The sequence below is a fragment of the Hemitrygon akajei genome, chromosome 27 (genome assembly GCF_048418815.1).
Source record: "Hemitrygon akajei chromosome 27, sHemAka1.3, whole genome shotgun sequence".
Classification (NCBI taxonomy): domain Eukaryota; kingdom Metazoa; phylum Chordata; class Chondrichthyes; order Myliobatiformes; family Dasyatidae; genus Hemitrygon; species Hemitrygon akajei.
In genome coordinates this window covers 40,383,569-40,404,330 of record NC_133150.1, presented here as the reverse complement: position 1 = coordinate 40,404,330, position 20,762 = coordinate 40,383,569, and the positions used below count along the sequence as shown (strand labels likewise).

Genomic DNA, 20,762 nt, shown 5'->3' with positions numbered 1-20,762 from the left:
AGGACGTACAGGTCCGAGGTATATTGGAGTGGAATCACAGCAACAACCTTGCATTCAACGTCAGTAAGATGAAAGAGCTGATTGTGGACTGCAGGAAGGGTAAGATGAAGGAACACAGACCAATCCTCAAAGAGGGATCAGAAGTGCAGGGAGTAAGCAGTTTCAAGTTCCTGGGTGTCAAGATCTCTGAGAATCTAAGCTGGTCCCAACATATTGATGCAGCTATAAAGAAGGCAAGACAGTGGCTATGTTTCATTAGAAGTTTGAAGACACTTGATTTGTCACCTAAGACACTCAAAAACTTCTATAGATGTACTATTGTGAGCATTGTGACATTGTGACTGTCTGGTATGGAGGACAGGGGGAGGACTACAGAACAGGACCAAAAAAAGCTACAGAAAGTTGTAAAATAAGTCAGCTCCATCTTGGGTTACTAGCTTCCATAATACCCAAGATGTCTTCAAGGAGTGGCATCTCAGAAAGTTGTTATTAAGGACCCGCATCACCCAGGATATGCCATCTTTTCCTTGTTACTGTCAGGAAGGAGGTACAGAAGCCTGAAGGCACACCCTCAATGATCCAAGGACAGCTTCTTCCCCTCTGCATCTGATTTCTAAATAGACATTGAACCCATGAATACTACCTCACTTAAAAAAAATATATATTTCATCTGTTTTTGGACTATTTTAATCCATTCAATATACATATATACTTACTGTAATTGATTTTTTAAAATTTCTATATTACCATGTATTGCTAAGTTAACTAATTTCACGGCACATGCCGGTGATAATAAATTGGATGCTGAGAACAAGTGTACAGATCTGAAACACATCCTGTGTTTCCGCAGCTGGATTAGACTATCAACACCTTACAACAATTCAGTGAAATGAGTGAAAATGCTGTTTAATCATATTTGCTTGAACGAAATCCCAATCTTATAAACTGAACTGTGGAATATTACAATGTTCTCCACTCTGTGTCTCTGAAGTGCTTTGTGATGTCCTGTGACAGGGTCAGGCTGCAGTTTAAGCAATCCTTCCCTCAGAGTATTGACAAGCTCAGGTTTAACAGGTCCACATCCATCAGTGGAGCAACTGCATCTGGAAGTATCTGTGGCTAATCAACACTCATGAGATAACCGTGACCTGAAGAGGTTATGAACTCAAAACCGACTCTGGTCATATTGCATCACTTTCTCATATATCGAGTGAAGGATGTTATGTCACCTGATCATTTGTACCTGATTAGGAGTGAGTAATCTATGTTTTCTAACTTCATGATTACAACAACAGAGTTCCACTTCTGTCATTTTCAAATCAGATGATTTATTGTACAATCTTGGGTTACAGTCACAGATCATCTTTGAGATACACAACATCTCCTGTTTGGAATTTCACATCCCGTTGACCCATACAAGATGCAACAAGTTGTGCATCACTCATTTTATTCAGCTCTCTATATTACTTTCTATTGTTCTTTGTCCTTTAACACCCTTGTACAGTGACATCAATTGTACCCACATTGAATAATTCATCACAGCAATCACTATGTATCAATATCTCCGAACACTCAAAAACAAAATAAGATAGCGGCACGTTCGATCGCTGCAGCTCCAACCGGGCTGCAAGAATCTGCTGAACATTAAGAACTGAAAGTACTGCTGGTCTAACCCATTTGTGAGTTGCTTGTTAGTGGAAAAACTGAAGGAGCCAGATTTGGTGCAGAGAATGATGCTTCCTGCAACAGAGAGGCATTAGTGCACAAAGTCTAGCAGTGAGTGATTGTCTTATTTGCTTTTCTTGAGGTCGCACAACACTTCTGGCAACTGGTAACGTGAAATACTGCAAGTCCGAATCATTTATTGGCAGATGGCAGGAGAGCTGTGTGGCCTTGGTCGTAGCAAGGACTTGGCCCCAAGCTGTGTTGTCTATTTACAGCCACCCATGAGAGAGGCATCGGAGTTGGTGCCCTCCGCTGGAGGCAGTGTGGCACAGCATCCAAGCTGGAGTCAGTGCTGCCCCCCAGTGTTCACTCAGCAGAAAACAAGCCGTTTTGTGCTTAACCGCAAATTTTTGCAACATTCATGGGACTTAGGGTCTTGTCTGACTGTATTTTACTGATACAGAAACATGCTTGTTATCTTATATGTATTATTGTGCTGTGTGTGACTGTTGGTACTGCGTTTTGCACCTTGGCCCCAGAGTAATGCTGTTTCATTTGGCTATATTCATGCATATTCTGGTATGGTTGAATTACAATGAAACTTGAGCTCTCAATATGTACCTATTTGAAATGAAATCTGCAGATAATTGAAATACCCAACAAATCAGTTAACATCTGCAGAGATAAATCTGCCATAATACTGATATCAATAAGGGCAACATTTTGGAGAAGGAAATCAAAAATCAAAGTCACTGACTTGAAGGATGGCAACATTATCTTGTTTGGTTTTCATTTTAATTCTCACTGCACAAAGTGTGCAGAAGAATGAATATATGAACTTGATGCAAAATTCCAGCATGTTCAGTGTAATCTTGGAGTCTTCACTTTACCTCCCAGACCACCAGGCTGAAAGGATCAGATTCATCACGTCTCTGCAAAAGACAATGGTCAACCCATCAGATTCTTCGACAATGCTTTATTGCAGGTGGCCACTCACAATGGAATTCTGTCTGAAAGAAGCATTCCATACATACATCAAACATTGTACACACAAGAGACCATGTCAAAGCTGAACCATATCATTTGCATAAAGCATGATTTTACCATAGGATGAAAGAGGACTCAAGTATTTAAATGTTTTTTCTCAAATGAACAGTATATTTGAAAGCAATTCCAGCGGTGTCCATAAGCTTACCTTCGTTACTCTTGTGAACCACATGACTGAAATCGTGCTGATCATCAGGAGAGCAAAGAGCAGCCAACGACCCACCTCCCATATCATGAAACTGGGCAAAGGGGAAGAGATGTAGAATTAGTTCGAGGAAATGAGGTGGTTTTGTGTTTGAAACATTTGCCTCCTGTTTCCACTGTAATCTCAGTGGAGTGAAGTGAGGTAAAGCAGCTGGGCCAGGGGAGTTCAACAGGAGACTAAACTAGTGTTTGAAAGAGCCCCACATCAACCCCACCAATCACGGTCACGTGAAGGTTGGTGGTTGGTTGTATGAGCAGTTGGTGCATATCACAAGTCCTGGTAATGCGACCACTGACACCAGGCAGATAATCTCTGAAGTGTATTGATAATGGCTGGGTCACCCATCTTGTAAAGACACTGCTCAGAAGAAGGCAATGGTAGACTACTTCTGTAGAAAAATTTGCTAAGAACAATCATGGTCATGGAACGACCATGATTGCAAATGTCATACAACATGGTGCATAACAAATGACTATAGAACTGAGAAAGATCATCTTTGGTGATCAGAAAGAAAAAACTCGTTACTCTCTGGACTAGTGTTTATGTGGGGTTCGAAGAATTAAGTTCAACTATTTCATAACCAATCTAAAAGCCAATAAAAGTCTTTGCAAATTGAAGCAAATTCGGGATAAATTAACCAGAGCATGTATGAAAAGCAATAAGAAGTGACAAAAATAAAATGCACTTTATCATGATAAGAAAAACAATTTAATGCATTAAAGGGAAAAAAAACATGTTGAGTGGCTCTGCATAGAGATTTGGTAGATAATGTGTGCAAGAAGAAGAGAGAAGATTCAAAATGTTTGATCTCAAAGTGACAGCATAATATTAGAAAGGGCCAATCATAGCACCAGCAAAGAGAACATTGTGCTTTCAGCAAAACTGGATCAAGTGATTTACCTTGCAGTTGATACTGTTGTAAATGTTTCACATGAATATTCACGTCCTGTTGAAACAAGGAAAGAAATTCAGTCTCGTGTGTTTTCCAAATGCACCCAAGCAGGAGTACATGATTTTCAAGTGGAAACTCATGCCTTGAGTGAAAAATGACTGCTTTCACAGAGGTGGGTGGTTCTATTTCCTGTGCATTACCGAACATCAATGTTGCTGGGGAAGATCCTTAGGAGCATCACAGAGAAGATGCCGAAGTGTTTGCATTTGTTAGAGGATCTGTAACATATTAACAAGATTAAGACTGTTGCAACACACCCATCTGTGCCAGCTTCCGAGGTTTAGGAGCTCTAACTCCCCAGAGTGTGGCTAGGTGTTGTGGCCCCTTTAAAGATTCAGGACTGACCCATTCATTGCCAATCATATTCTGGGCACCAAGGATTGAGTATTTAAGGAGCAGCTGAAATGAGGTTCGGTGTTCAATCATAAGTGATTTCATCCTGTGTTTGTTTTGAGCTCAGATCCAAACTTTCTTTTGAATATCCCAGTATACGGGTCCAATTCAACTGTATCAAGGACTCTCATCACAAGGATAGGGTCATTCAAAACTGAGGCGCATAGGAACTTATTAATCTCTGGAATTCTCCACATGGGAGGTTGTGATGCTGGACCAAAGGGATGCTTAAAGAGAAAGTAGATAATCATTTTTATAGACAGAGAATGGAGAACTGTGGGAAGAGTTGAAACCTGAGATAGATCAGCCCTTCAACTGAGAGACGAAATGGCCTGTTGCTGCAAGTATCTTCTTGAGTTCTCATACTAACTGCATGAGCTTTCTAGAGGTTCCTTAGATTGTTTTATTCTGTCTATTTTCTATAAAATAATGTTAAAATTGTACAAGGCATTGGTGAGGCCAAATTTGGAGTATTGTGTACAGATCTGGTCACCTAATTATAGGAAAGATGTCAACAAAATAGCAAGAGTACAGAGGAGATTTACTAGAATGTTACCTGTGTTTCAGCACCTAAGTTACAGAGAAAGGTTGAACAAGTTAGGTCTTTATTCTTTGGAACATAGTAGGTTGAGGGCAGACTTGATAGAGGTACTTAAAATTACGAGGGGGATAGATAGAGTTGACGTGGATAGGCTTTTTCCATTGAGAGTAGGGGAGATTCAAACAAGAGGACATGAGTTAAGAGTTAAGGGGGCAAAAGTTTAGTGGTAACCATATAACAATTACAGCACAGAAACAGGCCATCTCGGCCCTTCTAGTCTGTGCCTATGCTTACACTCACCTAGTCCCACTGGCCCGCACTCAGCCCATAACCCTCCATTCCTTTCCTGTCCATATACCTATCCAATTTTACTTTAAATGACAATACCGAACCTGCTTCTACCACTTCTACTGGAAGCTCGTTCCACACAGCTACCACTCTCTGAGTAAAGAAATTCCCTCTCGTGTTACCCTTAAACTTTTGCCCCCTAACTCTCAAATCATGTCCTGTTGTTTGAATCTCCCCTACTCCCTCGTAACATGAGGGGGAGCTTCTTTACTCAGAGAGTGGTAGCTGTGTGGAACGAGCTTCCAGTAGAAGTTGTAGAGGCAGGTTCGATATTGTCATTAAAAAAAAATTGGATAGGTATATGGACAGGAAAGGAATGCAGGGTTATGGGCTGAGTGCAGGTCAGTGGGACTAGGTGAGAGTAAGTGTTCGGCATGGACTAGAAGGGCCGAGATGGCCTGTTTCCGTGCTGTAATTGTTATATGGTTATATAAATGGACTGCAGGAATGTGTTTACAGATCCAGAAGGAGCATGTTTAGTTATTTACCACTTCTCAAAGATGAGAAAATCTCAGTCAGCAGTTTAACCACAAAGCCACCACATTCAGCAAGAGCAAGCTGGAGACACGATGCTCTCTGGTGAAGGACTGACTTCTTAGCTACTGACTGCTAAGGCATCCCATTCTCTGCAGGAAGCGTCATGATGGAGACAAATACAAGTCTAAGAGTATAACATTCATTATAAACCACTCATTCAATTACACCACAGTGATCACCCTAAGGAGTCACTCCCTCCACAACTTACCCATGTGACTCAATTGCATCAGATATTTGTACTTCCCTCCTCTGTTGTAGATGGACATATTCACAGTTTCACTTGATTTTGTTCCAAGCGTATTTGTGGCTTTGCAGTAATATTGATTGAGTTGGTGTTTGAAAGGTTGACAATGTAGATCCAGTTTATTGGTGTCTGAGATCTTTGAATCCATAGATGGTGTCTTTTCATACCATGAGTATTGAATTGGAAGGGATCCCTTGACAGACTCACATGACATTGATGCTGAACCCTCAAGATGTGAGACATTTGGTGGTGACAGAAATCCAAGCACTGGGACAGATACGGGTTCTGCGGGAAAGGATCAAATATTTAGACACTGAGTAAACACCTGAAAATCAAACACTCCCTTGTTTCACCATTTTTGTATCTCAGCCAGGGCTCACCAGTTTGGAATCTCACCAGCTCCTTTACCTCTCTGTGTCTCTATATCCTCCCGGCTACCTGGTCTACCACGTCTGCCATTATCCTACAACATAGCAGGTCTCCAGATCGGGACAGCAGTAATGATAACAAAAATACGTCAGTGTGAAAATCAGGGCTACAGCTCTCTCGGCAGCAGGAAGCCAGGTTACAATTATATTTTTCACCAGAAATGAACTGGATGCAAAAAATCTGAATTATAATCAGATTTGTTATCATGAACATGTGAGAGTATGTGTTCCCCTGACTTCCCATTCTGAAAGTCCGCGATCATTTCCTTGATTTGGCTGACATTAAGTGCAAAATTGTTGCCGTGACACCGCTCGACCAGCTGATCCAACTCGCCCCTGTATGCCCACTCGTCGCTATCTGAGATTCCACCAACAACAGTTGTGTCATCGGCAAATTGATAGACGGCATTTGAGCTGAACTGAGCCACACAGACGTGTGTGTAGAGCAGTGGGCTAAGCACTCATACCTGAGATGTGCCTGTGTTTATTGTCGGTGAGGAGGACATGTTACTACTGATCCACACTGGCTGGGGCCTGTCAGGAAGGGAGCCAGACTACAGGGAGTGATATCGTCTGGGGGTGGGGGCTTGGATTGCATTCACAGGGATAGAAGGTGTAAGAGACTGCAGGGTGGGGGAGGAATTGAAGGGGAGGGCAACAGGCTGGCCTTCTCTCTAAGAACCGAACACTGTCTATTGTTCTCTGCGGACTGATTAACTTTCTATAATTTTTGAGGTACTTGGACCATGATCATCACTTGTTTCTCATTGATCTATTACGGTTGAATCATTAGTTTTAGTCTGAATGCAAACTTCTGACACGGTGACATATCATACAGTTCAGAGACAGGATAATGTGCTGGGCCTCCCAGTGGAAAGCACTGGCCAGCCAGTGAGTCAGACAACATGAGTGAGGTTTCTCCACCCCTGCCCACCTCCTCACAGGTCTCTGCACTGGTGTGAAGCATCAGGATACCAGAGCTGCCATGACCCTTCCATGGATCAGACATTTCAGTGGGGGACCTAAACTCAATTGCTGAGAAACTTACCATCAGAGACTCGTAGATATACGACAAATGTTGGATTGTTGCCAGATGTTGTAATTCCACATCTGTACCACCCTGATTCTCCAGACCGAAGATCCTCCACGGTAACAGTAAATATTCCCTGCGCTGGGTTATCTATGATTGACCGTCTTCCACTCTGTCCTTGTGTCCCATTTGTTTCCACTAAAACTGTACACTGGTGACTCGAACTACGGCACCAATACTTTGTGTGTGAACGGTACATTGGTGCATAGTGACAATCGATTGTGATTGCTCTTCCCACAACTCCTCTTACTTTATCTTCTGCCCATAAAGCACCTGAAACTGAGAGAGAAATTCTTCAGAAAATGAACAGTTAATTCAAACTGACCAAAAAAAAGTACATATTTTAATCAGCTACTGTACCAGAAGTATGCCCACTTCATCCATTAATAAAATTGAGTAGCACATAGACCGAGAACAGAAACAATAACATCATCCCTAATCACGTGTTCAGGATGTTGCAAAGGCCCTCATGACCACTGGTTTGCTTTTGACCAGAGCTGCTGTTGTCAGTGGCTGACTTTTATCTTTCCTCATTTCTGAGTGAATTCCAGATTCCAGTCTCACTCTGGCATCCGGGCAATAGAACCTCTGCTGCCCATCCGGTGCCTGTCCTGAGAGACTGCAAACACTGTCCAAGGAGCTGCCTGTCACTGAGATGAGGACCTTCTCTCATGCAGATGGTAAAACTCCATCGGTATCACTTGAAAGAAGAGAAGAGGAAATATGCCCAGTTCCCTGGACACTCTTAATAATCCCTGTGAAATTATACAATGATGCCTGGCTATTACTAATATGTGGTGTGTGATCTTGCTGCAATCAGAGGCTTCTTTATTGCGTACACCAGTACACTTGCACATTAATGAGAATATCCAATCAACTAACCACGTGCCAGCAACTTGATGCACAAACGCACGCAGACATGGTCAAGAGGTTCTGTTGTTGCTGAAACCAAACATCACAATGGTGAAGAAATGTTATCTACATGACTGTGGAATGATTGTTTGTGATAGATGAATTGGTTTGAGTATCTCAGAAACTGCTGATTTCCTGGGATTTTCACACACCACCATCTCCAGAGTTAACAGAGAATGGTAAGAAAAATAATAAGAAAGAAACACTGAGTGAGCAGCAGTTCTGTGGTATAAACACCTAGCTAATGAGAGAGGTCAAAGGAGAATGGCCAGACTGGTTCAAGTTGACAGGACAGTCGCAGCAACTCAAATAGCCACAGATAACAAGAGTGCTGCGCAGAAGAGCATCCCTGAATGGATAAATTCATCAAACCTAGAAGTGGAAGGGCTACAGCAAAAGAGGACCTCACCAGGTTTCACTACTGTACCCAATAACGTTGCCACTGAGTGTTGGTCCAGTTTGTCCTGCGGACTTGATGTCCCTGATCATACTTGCTGTAAAATTCTGAAGTAGTGAAGCAGCTATAAAATAAATAACTTTTTCTCACATCAGCTACTTGAATTTGACACTCTGAACCTCTACTATCACCACAGTGATGGTGGAAGGAAAACTGTCTCACCAGCTTTATCATTGGCAACATTTCCTGCAGCAGGATCTTCAAAAGGAAGGTGCACATAGTCCGTGCAGCCAAGGACAAGGAGAGGAAGAGAACTGAGGTGATGCAGGGGAAAATTCAGGATGTCAGAGATGAATAATTGAAGAGTACCTGAACCAAGAACTAGTGTCAATGTGACATGGGGGTCAGTACATGAACAAGAAAAGATGTGGGCACATATTGTCTGGGGAATACGAAAGAAGAAAATTAATCAGAATACATCTGGGGAAAGGAGGCCTGTTATAGAAGAGAAGTGGCTTGTACACCACAGAAAGCCATTACTGGAATGTTTATTGGATCTATCTATCTATCTATCCGTCTATCTACTGATATGAGCCATTCCACCCAGCAACCCACCTATTTAAGCTTATCCTAATCACATGGCAATTTACAATGATCAATTAACCTACTAACCACTACATCTTTGGACTGTGGGAGGAAACCCAACTTCTCACTGGAAGAACGTACAAAGTTTCTTAACAGAGGATGCCGGAACTGAACCCTGAACTCCGATGCCCCAGGCTCTAATAGCATCATACCAGCCACTACACTACCATGGTGGACTTGGATCAGTGGGCATGTGGGGAGATGAACTTTGGGGAGGGAGATTACATTGGAATGGAAGGAAGGAGGTTTAAGATAAGAGCAGAGAGAAATGCAGAAAGGGGAAAAGATAAAGGAAGTTTAAAGAGGGAAACTGGGAGAGAGAAATGTCCAGAATTGCCTTTCCACTATCAGGCTCAATGACAAGCTGCTCTGAAAAGCCATCTCATTGGCATTCTACAAATTCTCTTTCTTGGGACCACAGCAACTGGATTTTCCCTATTGGCCTGCATATTGAAATCCCCTATGACTATGGTAACATTCACTTTTCGACATGCCTTTTCTATCTCACATTGTAATTTCCATCCCACATTCTGGCTACTGCTCAGAGGCCTGTATATAATTGACATCAGGGTCTTTTTACCTTCGCGGTTTCTTAACTCTATGCACAAAGATTATACATGTTCCAATCCTATGTCACCTCTTTCTAGTGATCTAGTGATTTGATTGCTCTGCTTGTCAGGTAAGATTTACAGCTGTGAAACAACCTCTGGACCTTCAATTTGTCTTAGCTGTTTGTCCTGCGTACTCCTTCTAAGAATGGGTTTGAGGAGCTCCAAGTGTGAGCACAAGTAATGACCGAGGAACAGCATAGCTGGCGAGTTGTTGGTTCTGAGGTGCTACATTGCAATATGCAAGGAGGAAGCTAGCAAGCTTCTGATTCAGTATCAGTGTACTGAGTCCTGCTGACATTGCTCCAAGTACATTCTTTAGACTCTGGATGAACATCGCCACAAGCCATTTGTGGCTTGGCGGTATGGCCCAGATGTGATATGTCTTGTTCCATTCATTTTCAGGAATGACTGAAACTGTTCTGCCACAAACTGTGGTCCATTGTCACCGACTAAGTGTTCTGGAACACCAGTCCTCACGAAGAGGCTTCTCAACACATCAACAGTGTGCGAGGCAATAATGGGAGACTGTTGGGAACATTTCTGGCCACTTTGTAGCTGCATCCACTACTACAAAGAAATCTGTGCTCATGAATGGCTCAAGCAAATGCCACATGAATCCTCCGTCAGTGCTATGCAGGCCATTCCCAGGAAGGCAGAGGGGCTGCCCTTGGCATCTTCTGGACATGTTGGCGTCCCAAGCAGTGAATGGCAAGCTGCTCAGTCTAATGTTCCATCCCAGACTAACAAACAAAACTTAGAGCAAACACTTTCATTTTGACTACACCTAGATGACCAGCATATAGCTCCTCTAACACTTTTAGCACTCAGTTTGGATGGTACTTTCAATCCTCTCTAAGGCAACACCCGTCAAGGGCAAATTCATCCCAATGCTAGTATAAAAAGGGAACTGGAGTTCCTGCTGCACATTCCAGCCATTTTGGGTGGCCATGTAGACCTGAGACAGTGTGGAGTATTTTTTTGGTTTTCCTCTGGATCATCTCTGCCATAATAGGGAGATTTTCAATTTGCTTAAGGGAGGATACATCGAAGAGTGTCCTATTCTGTAAATTGTTTTCCAGCATTTCCTTTTCCAACAGTAAATAGGCCATAAGACCATAAGACAAAGGAGCAGAAGTCAGACATTCGACCCATCGAGTCAGGTAAATAGGACAATCCATCAGCATTTCCATTTTTAATTGTTCTCTTGAATTCAGTTCTTGTAATTGAGCCCTCCAATAAGCAGAGCCCATCTCTGAATTCATGCTGCTGATGTTTGTGGAACACCCTTCAGTGGATTGATAATGGACACCAGTGCTTGATGATCAATAACAAGGGTAAATACTCTCCCATACAAGTACTGGTTTTAACATTTTATGCCCAAACCAGTCTCAATTCCTCTCTGTCAAACTGAGCATAATTTTTCTCTGCAGAGGTAAGGAAATGTGATGCAAAGGCCATGGGGCGTTCACTTCCTTCACTCATAACGTGACATGATTGCACCATGCCATAAAGAGAAGTGTCAAAGGAAAGCTTCTCTGGATGATATGGATCATAATGTGTGAGTACAGTTTCCTATCATGTCACCATTTTCTTTCTTCTTTTGAAAGCCACCTCATACTGCTTTGTCCATTGCCATTCCTTTCTGATCTCCAGTAATGAGCTTAAGCAGTGGTGTACAGTAGCCAGACTTGGCAGGAACCTGTTATAGTCATTGACAAATCCTGAAAAGGACCACAATTGTGACAAATATTTTTCCCTTGGGTCATCCACCACCACTTGAGTTTTCTCTGCACACTTCATGTAATCCTTGTGTGTCAATAGTGTGAGCATGGTAAGTGATGTTTGGTTTAATGGATGCTACCTTTCTGAGGCATTGCTCCTTGAAGATGTCCTGAATACTATGGAGGCCTGTACCCATGATGGATTCGAATGAGTTCTCAGCTTTCTGCAGCTTATTTTGATTCTGTGCAGTGGACCCCACCCCTATAACCAGAGTGTTTTGCAGCCAGTTAGAACACTCTCCACAGTACATCCTTAGATGCTTACCAGTGTCTTTGGTGACATACCAAATCTCTTCAAACTCCTAATGAAATATAGCCATTGTTGTGCCTTTTTTGTAGCTGGCATCAATATGTTGGGCCCATTATAGACCCTCAGAGATGTTTACACCCAGTACATGAAATTTCTCACTCTTTCCACTTCTAGTCCCTTGGTGAGGACTGGTATGTGTTCCAATGTCTTACCCTTTCTGAAGTCCACTATTTATTGAGAATAACATCAGCAAGCTTGCTAATGATACTAAGCTGGGTGGCAGTGTGACATGTGATGAGGATGTTAGGAGAATTCAGGGTGACTTGGATAGGCTGGGTGAGTGGGCAGATACTTGGCAGATGACGTTTAATGTGACTAAGTGTGAGGTTGTCCACTTTGGGAGTAAGAACAGGAAGGCAGATTATTATCTGAACAGTGTAGAGTTAGGTAAGGGAGAAATACAAAGAGATCTAGGAGTCCTTGTTCATCAGTCACTGAAGGTGAATGAGCAAGTGCAGCAGGCAGTGAAGCAGGCTAATGGAATGTTGGCCTTTATTACAAAGAGAATTAAGTACAAGAGCAAGGAAATCCTCTTGCATTTGTACAGAGCCCTGGTGAGATGACACCTGGAGTATTGTGTACAGTTTTGGTCTCCAGGGTTAAGGAAGGACATCCTGGCTGTAGAGGAAGTGCAGCATAGATTCACGAGGTTAATTCCTGGGATGTCTGGACTGTCTTATGCAGAGAGGTTAGAGAGACTGGGCTTGTACGTGCTGGAATTAAGGAGATTGAGAGAGGATCTGATTGAAACATATAAGATTATTAAGGGATTGGACAAGATAGAGGCAGGAAATATGTTCCAGATGCTGGGAGAGTCCAGTACCAGAGGGCATGGTTTGAGAATAAGGGGTAGGTCACTTAGGACAGAGTTAAGGAAAAACTTCTTCTCCCAGAGGGTTGTGGGGGTCTGGAATGCACTGCCTCGGAAGGTAGTGGAGGCCAATTCTCTGGATGCTTTCAAGAAGGAGCTAGATAGGTATCTTATGGGGACAAGGCAGGAACTGGGTATTGATAGTAGATGATCAGCCATGATCTCAAAATGGTGGTGCAGGCTCGAAGGGCCAAATGGTCTACTTCTGCACCTATTGTCTATTGTCTATTAATTCTTTGATCCTACTGACATTGAGTGCAAGGTTGTTGCTGCAACACCACTCAACCAGCTGAACTACCTTGCTCCTGTATGCCTTCTTGTCACCATCTGAAATCCTGCCAACAATAGTTCTATCATCAGCAGGTTTATAGATGGCATTTGAGTTGTGCTTAGCCACACAGTCATGAAAACAGCCGACAGAGACGCAGCTCACAGTGTCACTGGATGCTGCAGGAATCATCATAACTGTAGTTTTATTCTCCTTTTCAAAGCATGCATAAAAGGTGTTGAGTTCATCTGGGATTGAAGCATCACTGCCATTCATGATTTTAGGTTTTGCTTTGAAGGAAGTAATGGCTTTAACACATGACCTACAGTTCTTGTCCCACTCAACCTCAGTGGAAAAAAGTCTGTTTGCTTTTATCCTATCTCTACCCCTTATAATTTTGCATACCTCTATCAAATTTTCTCTGACTCTTTGACACTCCAAGGAATAAACTCCTAACCTATCCATCCTTTCTCTATAACTCAGGTCCTCATGTCCCAGCAACATCCTTGTGAATTACACTCATTACATGGTCGTTGTCACTTAGAACACATTTTCCCCCCATTTTGATCTTTGGTCTGAGCAGCAATTGAACCTCTTGACCGTGTCACCACGATTTTATGCATTGAATTTCTGTCGCATGATTTGCTGATTAGATATTTGCATTAATGAGTAGGTCTATAGGTGTGTGAAATAAAGTAGCCACTGAGTGTAATTAAATGCATCCTTCCAAAAAAAAAAACACTTACTGGTGCCATTGATTTCTGTCACATAACTGCAGATCTCTCCGTTGTTGAAGACTGTCACTTTAACCATTGCACTGGATCTTGCTCCAAGCTGATTCGAGGCACTGCAGTAGTATTGATGGTGCTGGTGGTTGAAGGATTGACAATGTAGATCCAGTTCGTTAGCATTTGAGATATTTGAATGCCCAGATGAATTGTTTTCATACCATGTGTACTGAATGGGAAGGGACCCCTGCTCAGACTCACAGGACACTGTCACTGAGCCCCCGATACGTGAGACATTTGCTGACGACAGAAATCCAAGCACAGGAACAGACACGGGTTCTGTGGGAAAGAATCAAATATTTAGACACTGGGTGAGCATCTGAAAATTTTAAAAGCACCGATGTCTCGGATGTCTTGAATATGTTGATGGCTCTTGATAGAGAATGTAATTATGACTGTGGGTTTTTTCGATACCTGTAGCAGGAAGGGAAACATTTGGCACTGATAGAGTATGGAGGCAGCAAGGGATGGACAAGGACTGAAAAGAGATCTTGTAATCTGTGTTGCCGAGGAAGAGGAGGAGGAGAAATAGGAGGAAGAGGCGGAGGAGAAGATTGTCTTTATTAGTATGATAATGACCCTCAGTCACGAGAGCAACATCTCCCCATTTGGCAGGGACTCCTGTGCATTAACTCCCCCAGACATCGTTTGCTCTGACTCTTCCCAGAGGAAACATGGATCAAACATTTACTTAATAAAGACACAAGGGCAATCACTAGCAAACTGACCATCAGATACAAGTAGATGTACTCCAAACAGTGGATTGTTGCCAGATGTTGTAATTCCGCAACCGTACCATCCTGTATCTCCAGGGCAAAGACCCTCCATAGTAACAGTGAATACTCCTAGTGTCCGGTTATCTGTGATTGACACTCTTCCTCTCCGTTCTGGGTGCCCATGTGTTTGCACTACAGTTGAACACTGGTGGTTCAATCCAATGCACCAATATTTTGTGTGAAAGTGGTACATTGCTTCATAATGACAATCGATTGTGACTGTTCTTCCCACAACTCCTCTGACATATTTCTCTGCCCACAATGCACCTGAAACTGAAGGGAATAGTTTCAGATCTGAGGTAAAAGGAACTATTTAATACAAACAAATATACTTAGAAAATAATTTCAAAAAAAGCTCCAGGTCATGTCCTAGGATATGTCTGATGACCTCACATTTAATGATTTTAGTGCTGTCAGTGCTGTTACTGTGCTGGCTGCAGTACATTGTGGGGTCACTTTCCACTCCAGAGACCCAAGTGGAACTCTGAGGAAACGTTCTGGTGAGGAGTGTGGCAGTGAAGTGGATGTTACCTTTCAATCAACTCAGACCAGAGTCATAGGGAACTACAGCACAGAAACAGGCCCTTAGATCAGTTTAGTCAAACTATTATTCTGCCCAATCCCATTAACCTGCACCTAGACCTGAGCCCATCCATGTACATGTGCAAATTAATCTTAAATGCTAAAATCGAACCTGCATCCACCACTTGCTCCACTCTCTGACCAGCAGTGAAGAAGATCCCCCTCAAGTTCCTGTTAAACACTTCACCTTTCACCCTTTACTTCTAGTTCTGGTCTCACCTGACCTTAGTGGGAAAAAGCTGCTTGCCTTCACCTTATCTATATCCCTCATAATTTTGTATACCTTAATCAAATCTCCCCTCATTCTTCTGCACTCTAGGTAATAAAATCCTAACCTATTCAACTTTTCCCGATAACACAGGTCCTCAAGTCTAGGCAATGTCCTTGGAAATTTTCTCTGCTCTCTTACAATCTTCCCACAACTCCTCTAGTGTAGGTACAGTATTATGTCCTCAAGCGCATTTTATTTGGGATTGTCTCAGGTGGGCAAGCGAACTTACATGCCACTGCCAATAATGGGAGGGGAGGGCTAGGCTGCCTGAGAGATCACAGGAGAAAGGACTATTCGTCAGTCTCAGACTTGGCGGAGCTGTGAGGTTGGGTCAAGGAATAACTAGGTACTGTGTAACATCCTGACTTCTCCCACGCCTACAGAGGTTTATTACAATACTGCAGTATTTCACATCCAGAGCACTCTGCAGCCCTTGTGGTGCCAGCAGTCACTGAAATCCCTGATTTTACACATGGATACCACATGGTCCTTCTACAGGGCTGGTCCATTTGCCTTGGAGTTATCTGTTCCAAATTCTGTCCATATTTTCTGCCAAGCATCCTTCAATGAGTAGTTAGAGTATTTTACAACAGTGCACGGACCAATTTCACATCAGGAAATCCAGATGTGATTTCAAATTCCATGAGGGGGCATTGACAATTTAATACAATTGATTATTTAATTCTGGAATTAACAACCATGTATCAATAATGATAAAATAATTATAATGATCAAGAGACCTCCAGGTGGTTACCAAAATCTTACGAGGGTTGCAAAGACATATTAGTGATGGAAATCTAACATCCCTACCCAATCTGATTTACCCATAAATACAGACCTATCAATCTTCTTGACTACTAATTTCCCCCCCCCCCAGAAATGGCCCCATAAAGACACCAAATTCAAGAGAATAATGCTGAATTTCACTGCAATCCCAATCCCTGCACTGCGAGATCAGATTCTAGTACCAGATTTTCCCATTTAACACTTTCCAGCAGTATTCTCCACACCTACCTCTTTTTCCCATGTCTGCTTTTTCTCCCACCCACATGCCTCTGTCTCCCAACATCACCCTCTCCCACCTGGCTCCTTCATCCCCACTTCCCCCTTGGTCCCTCTACCACCTATTGGACCCTGATTCACACTTTGTTCTGTCCTCCTTGCACTACAGACAGTGACCACTTTATTGTGTACCTATTAAAGAAGACACTTTGTGTACCCCTTTTTCCTAATAAAGTGGCTACTGAGTGCATGTTTGGGGTCATCTGTTGTACTCCATCCACTTCAATGTTCGACATGCTGTGTGTTCAGAGATGTTCCTCTGTTTACCAATGTTGTAACGTTTGGTCATTTCAATTATTGTCACTTCTCTGTCAACTTCCCTTTCAATATTTTTATTAATTTCTACATAGAAGAATACAGAGTACAAAAAGATATATATATTATAAGTCAAAGGATAAAATAATACCAAATACATTATATTTGAATCACATTTGCAATCTCATTGCCCTATATTCATGTAAATTAAATTAAATTGTAATATCAAAATGTGATAATTTTATTATACAAAAAAATCTTAGCCCACTACCAAGATCGAAGCTGTTTGATAAAGAAAGAAAATAGGAAAAAAAGTCCTTATCGCATAGTGAAATATGTTATTATCCAACATCTGTACTTTAAGAGCAAATCAAACATTTTGAAAATAGTTCAAAAATCGTCCCCACTATGTTTGAAAGTCTTGACTAGATTCAGAAATTGAACAATGGCTCTCTGTCAACTTGAACCAGTTTGACTATCCTCCTCTGACCTCTCTCATTAACGAGGCAATTTTGCCCACAAAACTGCTGCTCACAGGATGTTTTTTTGTTTCTCAGACTATTCTCTTTAAACTCTACAGACTATTGTCCATGAAAATCCCAGGAAATCAGCAGTTTCTAATACACTCAACCCATCCCTTCTTACCGCAACAGTGTCACTTAAATCACATTTTTTCCCATTCTGATAGTAGGTCTGAAGAACAACTGACCTCTTGACCATATCTGCACTGAGTTGCTGCCACATAATTGGCAGGTTAGATATTTACATTAACGAACATCTACACAAGTGTTCCTAAAAAAGTAGCCGCTGACTGTATCTCCACCCTCCACTTTCAATCTGATGCAGGTCCTCGGCCCAAAATGTTGACAATTCCCCTCCTCCCACAGATACTACTCAACCTGCTGAACTCCAGTCATTTGCTTTGAACTTTGCATGCTGGCATTTGCATTCTTTTATGTCTACACACATTAGAGCAACGGAGCATGGACAGACACCCTTCAGCCAAACCGGTTCGCACTGAGCACAGCACCTATATAGTCAGTCTAAGTTTTCTGCATTTGGTTCATTTCCTTCCAAGTCCAACCCCTCTGTGGTACTTAATAGAAAGTCTCCTAAATGATACTACCGTACCTGCATTAAACAATACTGCTATCAGTTCCTTCTACAATCCACTGGGTAATCCTCAGGTGCTTTTTAAATCTTTCCTATCTCATCCTAAACATACATCAACCACCCCCTTCCCACTTAAATTCTGTACTCTACTACATCCAGGGAACCACTCTGCTGCACAAATGGCGCACACTACCCAACCTAACACTGACGATGTGAACATCCTGTGCTGGCTTTCACTCACCAGGTAGGAAACTAATCAGCAGAGTCGAAATCCACATTGCTTTATTTGCAGAGACCCCGCCAAATACTCTCTGTCCTTGGAGCGAAATAACTGAAATAAAATTGAGGAAGAAGGCAGCAGGAAGTCTGATGATCAAACCGCAGCTAACTGAAATGTGGTACATTACAAAGTGAAAAGGTAAATTTAATTATCAAAGGACATATATATCACCATATACAACCCTGAGATTCATTTTCTTGCAGGCATATGCAGCAAATCTATAGAACAGTAAAGTGAGTCTTTTCTCGCTGCTGTCATTGGGAAGAAGGTACAAGAATCTCAAGTTTCACAACTCCATGATGAAGAACACTTACTACCCCACAACCATTAAGCTCTTGAACAAAGAGGATAACTACACATCCATTGAGATGTACCCACCACCACTAATCTCATAGAACCATAGAACATTACAGCACAGAAACAGGCCCTTTGGCCCTTCTTGGCCGTGCCGAAGCATTTTGGTGCCAAGTCCCACTGACCTGCACCTAGACCATATCCCCTCCATACCCCTCTCATCCATGTAAAACCATAGAACCATAGAACATTACAGCACAGAAACTGGTCTTTTGACCCTTCTTGGCTGTGCCGAACTATTTTTCTGCCTAGACCCACTGATCTGCACCTGGGCCATATCCCTCCAAACCCCTCTCATCCATATACTTGTCGAAGTTTTTCTTAAATGTCAAAAGTGAGCCCGCATTCACCACTTCATCTGGCAGCTCATTCCACACTCCCACCACTCTCTGCATGAAGAAGCCCCCACAATGTTCCCTTTAAACTTTTCCCCGTTCACACTTAACCCATGACCTCTTTTTTTTTCTCCCCTAGCCTCAGTGGAAAAAGCCTGCTTGCATTCACTCTATCTATACCCATCATAATTTTATACACCTCTATCAAATCTCCCCTCATTCTTCTATACTCCAGGGAATAAAGTCCTAACCTATTCAACCTCTCTCTGTAACTCAGTTTCTCAAGCCCCGGCAACATCCTTGTAAACCTTCTCTGCACTCTTTCAACCTTATTAATATCCTTCCTGTAATTAGGTGACCAAAACTGCACACAATACTCCAAATTTGGTCCCACCAATGTCTTATGCAACCTAACCGTAACATTCCAACTCTTATACTCAGTACTTTGATTTATAAAGGCCAATGTGCCAAAAACATTCTTTATGACCCTATCTACCTGTGATGCCACTTTTAGGGAATTATGTATTTGTATTCCCAGATCCCTCTGTTCTACTGCACTCCTCAGTGTCCTACCATTTACCTTGTATGTTCTACCTTGGTTTGTCCTTCCAAAGTGCAATACCTCACACTTGTCTGCATTAAAATCTATCTGCCATTTGTCAGCCCATTTTTCCAGCTGGTCCAAATCCCTCTGCAAGCTTTGAAAACCTTCCTCACTGTCCACTACACCTCCAATCTTTGTATCATCAGCAAATTTGCTGATCCAATTTACCACATTATCATCCAGATCATTGATATAGATGACAATCGTCACTTTATGGTTTCTTTATCCTGGATCAATGAACAATCAACCAGAATGCATAAGACAACAAACTGCAATTGCAAATATAAATAAATAGAAATAAATATTGAGAACATGAGATCCCAAGATAAAGAGTCCTTAAAGTGAGATCATTAGTAGTGGGAACATCTCAATGGTTAGGCAAGTGTGTGTAGTTATCCCCTTTGTTCAAGACCCTGATGGCTGTGGGGCTAGTAACTGTTCTTGAACCTGGAGTTGTGAGGGCTGACAGACTTGTACCTTCTTCCCAATGACAGCAGTGAGAAAAGATTCATTTTCTGGTGGGCATACTCAATAAATCTATAGAATAATAACAATAACAGAATGAATAAAAGACCACAAAATATGGGTGTTTAACTAAACTGTAGAAGGCAGCAAACCATGCAAATACAAAAAGAAAGGAAGGATAATAAATAAATAAGCAATAAATATGGAGAACATGAGGTGAAGAGACCTGAAAGTGGGAACATCTGTTGTGGAAAAAAGCCAAGAAAAAAAGGTACTGGCTATTCACTCTACCTAGGCCTCCTATAATCTTATACACCTCTGTCATGTCACCTCTTATTCTCCTTCTGGCCAAAAAGAAAAGTCCTAGTTCACTCAACCTATCCTCATAAGACAGGGCAGAAGGCAGTACTAAATAAATATCGCTCCTTTCCAGCATCAGTTGAGGTAGTAGTCCTCTTTCTCAGATGGGGATGGGGTTGGAGTATAATGTTTCTATGCTTTTAGTCAAGCCTCAACAAGATTTCAACAAAAATAAGAGAGTTAAATCCCGCTATAATGAAACTAACTATCTGGAGCATGCATAATTTCCCAATATTCCCAGCACAATTGCCGAACCTGCAAGGGCGCGTAGA

The 20,762-nt window shown here is 42.1% G+C and overlaps 1 protein-coding gene across 2 annotated transcripts; it reads right to left on the bottom strand.

The window, feature by feature from the left end:
- Positions 1-1,351: 1,351 nt before the first annotated feature.
- LOC140717038 (Fc receptor-like protein 5) lies at positions 1,352-18,415 on the bottom strand. Of its 2 annotated transcripts, none has more exons than XM_073030223.1 (7): positions 18,334-18,415; positions 13,992-14,312; positions 7,409-7,729; positions 5,897-6,217; positions 3,818-3,863; positions 2,861-2,951; positions 1,352-2,597 (listed from the first exon to the last, which is right to left on the bottom strand). In XM_073030223.1, exons 1-7 carry the CDS (start codon positions 18,368-18,370, stop codon positions 2,547-2,549), a joined length of 1,188 nt encoding a protein of 395 aa, XP_072886324.1. In that variant the 5' UTR covers positions 18,371-18,415; the 3' UTR covers positions 1,352-2,546. The 2 variants fall into 2 exon arrangements, with proteins under 2 accessions (XP_072886324.1, XP_072886323.1); XM_073030222.1 differs by having other exon boundaries at positions 2,546-2,675.
- Positions 18,416-20,762: the final 2,347 nt, after the last annotated feature.